Genomic DNA, 7,859 nt, shown 5'->3' with positions numbered 1-7,859 from the left:
CCCCCCCCCCGCGGTTTTTGGACATAAGTAATTTTTTTTATTGGATGTTCTCAAGAATTGATCACAGTTACTTTGTAACTGGAATCTTGAAATTCGGAGGTTAGGGTCAAATATTAAAGAAGAATTTGACAAATAAAGCAGTTCTGATTATCATTTATCAGTATCTTGGTCTTCACATAGTAGTTTGGGATGTAGTTGTGGTGAAGTGCTCAAAATCTGTCCATGAATTGCGTTTTTGTTGTCCTATTAGTAATAGGATATTAAAGAAGCAGTGGTAAAGGGCTCACTTTAATACTTCAAAATCTTTAGGTTGAGGTTTTTAGTTCATCAACATTAGAGATGATTTACCAAGAAAAAAAAAACATTAGAGATGATTACATTTTTAAATGTTCTCCTTCTACTTGTCTCTCTTAGATGATTGCAATTTTAATGTTCCTTAACTATTTATCGTGTATTTTGTAGTTCTTTCAACTAGTCATTGCCCACTATGAATCAAAATCTAAATCTAACACATTGTTCATGAAAAAGTTTGTCCTCCTTTAATGAATTTGGCAGATTTGTCAAATTCGAACTGTATGATGTTCAACCCTTATCCATATTTGTGATGTTGTTGAATAGTACTATTTTCTAATCAAATGTCATTGAATAGATCAGTCACAATGAATCATCTTATGATTACTTCATTAGTCATTCTGCATTCTAAATTTTATAGTACAACTTTGAAATCGGTGACTCAGAGATTGTTTCTTTGGTCCTTTTGTTTTTATCTTCTGTAGACCTCTATGTTGGGTAGAGCACATGTCAATGGACAATGAAACTGGATTGGATCCTTCTGGTGTAAGAGTAAGGCCTGTCACTGGACTTGTTGCAGCAGATTACTTTGCTCCTGGCTATTTTGTGTGGGCAGTTCTGATTGCCAATTTGGCTCGGATTGGATATGAGGAGAAAACCATGTACATGGCTGCATATGATTGGAGACTTTCATTCCAGAACACTGAGGTAGTCTTTTCACTCCGACAGTTCCTTTTCTTCGTTCTTGTTTGCATCATTCTGTGCTTGTGGGTTCTTCCTTAATAAGAAATCAAATTTTGTCCCCCCCCTCCCCAGTTTGAGTTTCTGGATCTATATGAAATCTGCTTATAAGTATATCAAAATTGACTGCTTAGGTACGGGACCAAACCCTGAGCACGATAAAAAGCAATATAGAACTCATGGTGAATACAAATGGTGGGAAAAAGGCTGTGGTTGTTCCACATTCAATGGGAGTTCTGTATTTTTTGCATTTCATGAAGTGGGTTGAGTCACCAGCTCCAATGGGTGGTGGTGGGGGACCAGACTGGTGTGCTAAGCATATAAAGGCAGTGATGAACATTGCTGGGCCATTTTTGGGTGTTCCAAAAGCAGTCGCGGGACTTTTCTCTGCCGAAGCTAAGGATGTTGCTGTTGCCAGGTTTGTTTTGCTTGACAATGCAATTTTAGGTATTTTATTGTGTTATGGATTCGATGCAGGACAATATAAAATTGCCTGCAGTTAATGGGTTCATGTTTGAGGAAAGTGCTAATTTCCTCAAAGTATTGCCTTCTTCCAACAACAAAGATTCAATAATTGTAGAAATTCTGAAATTGTTATTAAGATATATTAAAACAACTCAAACGTAACAACAAAAGTTGTAAAACTTGTCTGATTTAGGTAGCAAGAGAACCATTACTTAGCTACAACCAAGTACACTTCTAGAGTCAAGCTACAGCCAAAAATTCCAGGGTTACAAGGATCTCCAGCTTGTAAATAGAAGAAAAAGAGAAATATCTTGACTAGGAATTTCCATTCAATGAGACACAATCATAAGCACTGATATGTTTATTTACTTTCTGATGGCCTAGTTCATTACAACTCAGAAACATAAAATATTTTATTAAGACATGCATAATGCTGTTATTCATTAAGAATCAATTTGCTTACTATTCCTTGCATTAAACATAAAATGGACTGTAGCCCGATAACTAGGACCCAAAAACTTAACCCCTAATATGTCTTAAAAAAATTGGAAGTTAATAAAACTATTAATGTTAGAATCACTATAAGTATTTACTTTTGAACCTTGGTCTCTTTTGTTGTCCATGTTAGTATTAACAGCTCCAACGTGCATGCTATTCCCCTCTCCATAATACAGATGTAATTATAATTATCGTGACTATGCAGGGCAATTGCACCTGGTGTTTTGGACAAGGATGTATTTGGTCTCCAAACTCTGCAACATGTAATGCGGATGACCCGCACTTGGGATTCAACAATGTCAATGATACCAAAAGGTGGAGATACCATTTGGGGTGGTCTTGATTGGTCACCTGAAGATGGATATATATGTAGTTCAAAAAAGCACAGAAACAATGATACTACAGTTGCAGCCAATAACATGACAGATAATGTGGTCACTCAGACAAAAAGTGCAAATTATGGAAGGATAATATCATTCGGGAAAGCTGTGGCAGAAATGGATTCCTCCAAGATCAATTGGACAGATTTTAGGGTAATGTTTCTAGTTTAAAATCTTCTTTCTGCTTGGTTTGAAACACTGGCTTCAAATGATCCTTGTTTTTTAAGAGTTTTGTTTTTGTTTTTGTCAATGTTTTATTTTGGATCTTTGTTCTTCTTCTGATGGGATAGAACATGGAATAACCATTCAGAAGAAGAAGAAAAGATGAAGAAAGAAGGGCAGTAGGGTACTGCCGAGAGAGAGGACAAGTATGCTCTTTTGGTACATGTGGTAGAACTTAAAGAAATGTAACAGAACACTCTACTGCAGGGTATGACAAATATACCTGCAGTAGCACATAGGAGAACTTAATGCTCCCCTTAAGCTTGAGCATATATATCAACCATACCCAACTTGGAACACCCTTCAAGAAAAGTAGGCCGAAATAACGCCTTGGTCAACATATCCCCCAACTGTATGCTAGTACGAACAGAAAGTGTAGCCATCAATCGCTTCATAACATCTCTGATGAAGTGACAATCAACCTCAATGTGTTTGGTCCGTTCATGGAATACTGGATTGCTTGTAACATAGATGGCCGCTTAGTTATCATAAAACATATCAACTGGTTTAGTAGTAGAAAATCCAAACTCCTGTAAAAGAGACTTCTCCCACAACAATTCAGTAGCAGTGTGAGCCATAGCTCTGTATTTAGCTTCAACACTGGATCTAGCAACCGTGTTCTATTTCATACTCCGCCAAGTAACACGATTTCCCCTGACAAAGGTCAATACCCTTAGTAAAAATAGTTTTCTTTTCATTGCTGTTGATGCCTCTAATTGTTCCTCTAAGAGAGCTATGTAATGGCGTGCCCTTCACCATACCACTTCGCAGGTTTGTCCCCTCTTCTGGGGGTTAGGAGGTGACTTTAATGTTGTCCAATTTGTCCACTTTAACCCTATTCTCCATTGATAGTGAAGCAGGATCTCATCTTACCATGGACGTAGACAATCTTGCTGAACCAAGTAAATGTGTTTTTATTATGTGATTGTTTGTTCTTGATTTCCCTTTATTTTCTACATCGTTTTAAGGTTTTGTGTCTACACTCTTGTAGTGTTGATGATTTCCCAAGGAACAAGCTTATTATTGTTTCCTAGGGTTTCCCCTCTCTTAATGCAGCCCTCTGTCCTCTCTCCTCGACTGTTGCTTTGCTTTGTATTGCTCTCTTGTAATGTTTTTTCTCTTCCACCTTATTTAGGGGCTCCTTACATCTCTTTCTCCTTTTGGTAATGAATTATTTATTTGGGAAAAAAAAAAGAGCCAACTAGTCATGTAATGGCAGATGATTGCTCTGTTGGGCAGCATCCTTTTTTCATTTCTGTGCATTTTGGGCGAAATCCATTCATTTCTTTTTATGTCAAGGCTATCTTAGTTGTCACAAATTCAAATGACATACTTGATATAGTATTGTTACTCTTATTTCCTTCCTCAACTATTGATTGAGAAATCATTGTTCTTTGAATCAGTAACTTCACCAGCTTGCCTTTACATGTTGAGCTGTTTGTTTATGTGCAGGGTGCTGTTAAGGGTAGTAAACTAGCAAACATGACCTGTCATGATGTATGGACGGAGTATCATGATATGGGCTGGGCAGGTATTAACGCAGTGGTGGACTACAAAGTTTACACTGCTGGATCAATTTTGGATCTGCTTCACTTCATTGCCCCAAAGATGATGAAACGGGGAGATGATCATTTTTCATATGGGATTGCTGAGGATTTGGATGACCCTAAATATAATCACTTCAAATATTGGTCGAATCCCTTGGAAACAAAGTGAGAATCTGCATTATAAGTTATATTGTTAGTCTAGTCAGTTCTTATTATATAAGGAATAGGTGTTCACTCTTTTATTGAAGATCATTGATAGTGAATAGATTCATTTGGTGTCTTCGAAGGCATATGAGCCTGAAAATGGCCTTTCTAGTCGTGCCTCAAAGGTATGGGTACATGCCTTGTATCAGTGGTATGCACCAATTAGCTGAAAACACGTCTCTTGTCATACACTGGTTTGAGACTTTAAAATAAAATATTCTCTGAAAATTTTTCAATTTGCTTGAACTAGCACTTCAACTAAATTGAAGTGCCAGGAGGTTGGACCTACAGCTTGAAGCTACTGCCCATGTCTTGCGGTATTGATGCCTAGCATGGAAGTCACTGATACACCTTTATATAAGGGAAATTGTTAAACTTTGACAAAGAAGATACTGTTGAAGTTTTTTTAAACTGTAGAATAGAGAATTCTCCTGGATATTTGCCAACTAGAAACACAATCTTTGAGAGCAAATAACCTAGCAAAATATCGGCAATATAAGGGACAATAATTAGAGCATCTTGCAAATTTGGGAGAACCGTTTCCTACAAATTGCATTTTCAGTCAGATACCTGCTTATTTTATTATCTCAGATGTGTGTAGTTACTTTCTCAATGACTAGCTAAAGCCAGTTAGAAAATGAATCAGTGCTGCTTTCATCTTCTCGAATAATTTTTGCAGATTACCCAATGCTCCTGACGTGGAGATCTATTCTATGTATGGAGTTGGCGTCCCGACAGAAAGAGCATATGTATACAAGTCAATTCCAGCTGCTGCTGAATGTTACATTCCATTTCAGATTGATGCCTCAGCTGATGGTGAAAATGACGGTAGCTGTCTCAAAGGTGGAGTCTTCTCAGTGAATGGAGATGAAACTGTGCCTGTTCTTAGTGCTGGCTTCATGTGTGCAAAAGGTTGGCGTGGTAAAACCCGTTTCAATCCATCAGGCATTCGAACTTACATAAGGGAGTATGTTCATGCCCCTCCAGCTAATTTTCTGGAAGGCCGGGGCACGCAGAGTGGTTCTCATGTTGATATAATGGGAAATTTTGCATTGATTGAGGACATAATGAGAGTTGCAGCAGGGGCTACAGGAGAAGACTTAGGTGGTGAGCGAGTTTACTCTGATATCTTCAAGTGGTCCGAGAAAATCAATTTACTGCTATAGTGTCTGCAGGTAATACCCAGATCTAGTTGGTTTTATTGAGACTTTTTTTTTTTTTGGGGGGGGGGGGGTGTGGGGGTGGTGGTTTGGAAAGGGGTGCTGAAACTGAATGTATCCCATCCACACAGGTATACAATACTTGACATTTGAATATAGTGGGATTTTGGAACCAAAGGTTCTGCCTTTATACCGCATACAGAGAGAGAGAGAGGAGCTTCCGGCGTAACTTATGCCGGCAACTCAGAAATACATAGTTTTATATATAGCTGCTACTGTGCATTTATAAGCAGACTGTTCCTTTTGTGCCTGTGGGCTCTCGCCTAGACATTATTCAAGTGGCGCAAGTAGCTATGGAAAGTTTACATAGTTTGCCAATTCCATGCGTAGCTTAAGTTATGCCACATATGTGTAGTTTTGCCAAAATATTTAAATTTTGTTTTTGATATGCATTTAATTCAATGAATTTGTTTACCCAGATTATTTCAGTTCCACCCATGCCCAAAACGCTGTTAACATTTTGGTGTTTTATTCCAATCCTGAATTATGTTCTATGTATTTATTTCCCAAATGATTATCACACCCATTTCGTATTGTTGCTTGTAATCTCAATTTTTATTCATGTCTCTCTCCCCACCCCCTCCTCCAGTTTTGCATTCATGATTTTTTGCCCATCATTGTTTCTGCTACCACTGAAAAATGGCAACTTCTCTCTATGCTTTGGTCTGTAGGGATTTCAAACCAGGGCTGTGGCAGATGCATGATCTTCTCATTTTACCCTCTTTTCTTGGAGCTGGCAAGATGAGCAGGTTGACAGGGGGAAAAAAGAGCGTTTGAGCTCGATCAACTTGTAATTTATTGTTCAATTGGCATCAGGAGGCAGACAGAGAAAGGGAGGCTCGTGGAATAATCTTCCTACCAAAGAAAGTGAGCTCTGCTCTTGTCAGTGCCTATTTTAGTTTGAATTCTGTATTTTCCTCAAGCTTGAATGGCTTCAGTTATTTATAGCTCTGGTTATTAGATAAAAACCATTAACTTAAAATTTTCAATTGTAAAGTACTTTTAAGTCGTAATTTGTTTTATTCTTTTCAATGATGTCCGCACATCTGTGTGGGGGTTGTCAGTCAGGAAGTACAGAAGAAAATGTCAACATCTAAACACCTCGTGTGAGTGGCCCAAGATGTGCCTATTGCTTACCAACTGCGTTACCCCTTGGGTTTGTAGTCATGACTATATAACTAAAAAAGTAAAGATCTTACCTAGTATTGTAACTGAAGGTTTCAAATAGATTACTTATCATATTTTCTTGTTCATATCCAATGAATTTGGTTGAAAAATAAAAATATAATTAATTACTATCTAAGAAATTCGAGTAAGTTATGCATGGGTTGTTGGTAATCGTAAGAACAACTTTCGTTTGCCCCCAAATTTCATTTCCTTTCCTTTATGTTACTTCCACCCAGTACTGGATTGTTGACTAGTGTTTTATTTGGGTCATAATTTTTAATCTTCGACAGTCTCCTTCCTTCCTAACCATGTCAGCTTTGATAAACGATAAACAATTGTAAGGCATGTCCTCTTGGCCTTGGATTCTTTCTCGAGTCTGGAGCTTAGTTATTAAATTCGGTGAATAATCGAACATAATCATTCCGAATAATATCAATAATTCTGTCCGAATCCGAATTGAAAATAAAAATCAGAAAAAGTATCCAATACTTTGAATCTTTTTAAAAGTCACGATAAATTCTGAAGAACATAATTATATCCGAATAATTTGGTTATTTATAAAATTTGTTAAAAAAGTTAGTGTTTCAAACTTTACCTTTTGCCTTCCGTTAGAGGAATCCTAAGAATCGGAGACTCTAAATCGAAGGATTGCAAACAGTCACCTAGGGTTTAGAACTTGTAGCTTCAGCCACCGTTGCAACAACTTTGGCCACCGCTGCAAGCCTGCAACTCTGATCGACTATTTGCGGTGCTACTGCTGCTGCTCTATTTGAAGACTCTACACTATGGTGTTGCATTCATGGCTGTCAATGAGTTTCAAAATTTATGATTTGGCAAAATCTCTGTATTCTCAGTGTGGTTTGCTAGCATTTGCATCTGGAGTTTGAACTAATTGTTTGGGACTGGCTTAAATGAGGCTGATGGTTTTAATGCTATTATTTTACTTCAGGTTATGTTCTATTCAAAGTGACTCATAATGTGTAACTGTATCGATGTTCTTTCTCCTATAGTCATATCAGGATTGCAATCGATTAATCTGAAATTTTTGTTAAAATTTTTATTTTCTATTATTGAATGTTAGAATTTGTTGATCCAGTTGAGAGTCTTGAGACTTCAAATACAGA

General features: G+C 37.4%; 1 protein-coding gene across 1 annotated transcript; it reads left to right on the top strand.

The window, feature by feature from the left end:
• Positions 1-771: 771 nt before the first annotated feature.
• On the top strand, positions 772-6,687 carry LOC122064870 (phospholipid:diacylglycerol acyltransferase 1-like). Its single transcript, XM_042628651.1, has 6 exons — positions 772-999; positions 1,167-1,450; positions 2,201-2,528; positions 4,050-4,309; positions 5,028-5,523; positions 6,240-6,687. The coding sequence occupies exons 1-5, from the start codon at positions 799-801 to the stop codon at positions 5,512-5,514; spliced, it is 1,560 nt and encodes a 519-aa protein (XP_042484585.1). The 5' UTR covers positions 772-798; the 3' UTR covers positions 5,515-5,523; positions 6,240-6,687.
• Positions 6,688-7,859: the final 1,172 nt, after the last annotated feature.

This window comes from Macadamia integrifolia, unplaced genomic scaffold, assembly GCF_013358625.1.
Source record: "Macadamia integrifolia cultivar HAES 741 unplaced genomic scaffold, SCU_Mint_v3 scaffold1799, whole genome shotgun sequence".
Lineage (NCBI taxonomy): Eukaryota > Viridiplantae > Streptophyta > Magnoliopsida > Proteales > Proteaceae > Macadamia > Macadamia integrifolia.
Note: the sequence above shows the minus strand (reverse complement) of the source record. Positions and strands in the feature narration are given on the sequence as shown.

Bases quoted from the DNA above. Each gene is read 5' to 3' on its own strand.
- LOC122064870 (XM_042628651.1), top strand. From the start codon at position 799: ATGTCAATGGACAATGAAACTGGATTGGATCCTTCTGGTGTAAGAGTA. The intron at 2,529-4,049 runs GTAATGTTTCTA...GTTTATGTGCAG, and splicing joins TCAATTGGACAGATTTTAGG to GGTGCTGTTAAGGGTAGTAA. The intron at 4,310-5,027 runs GTGAGAATCTGC...TAATTTTTGCAG, and splicing joins TCGAATCCCTTGGAAACAAA to ATTACCCAATGCTCCTGACG.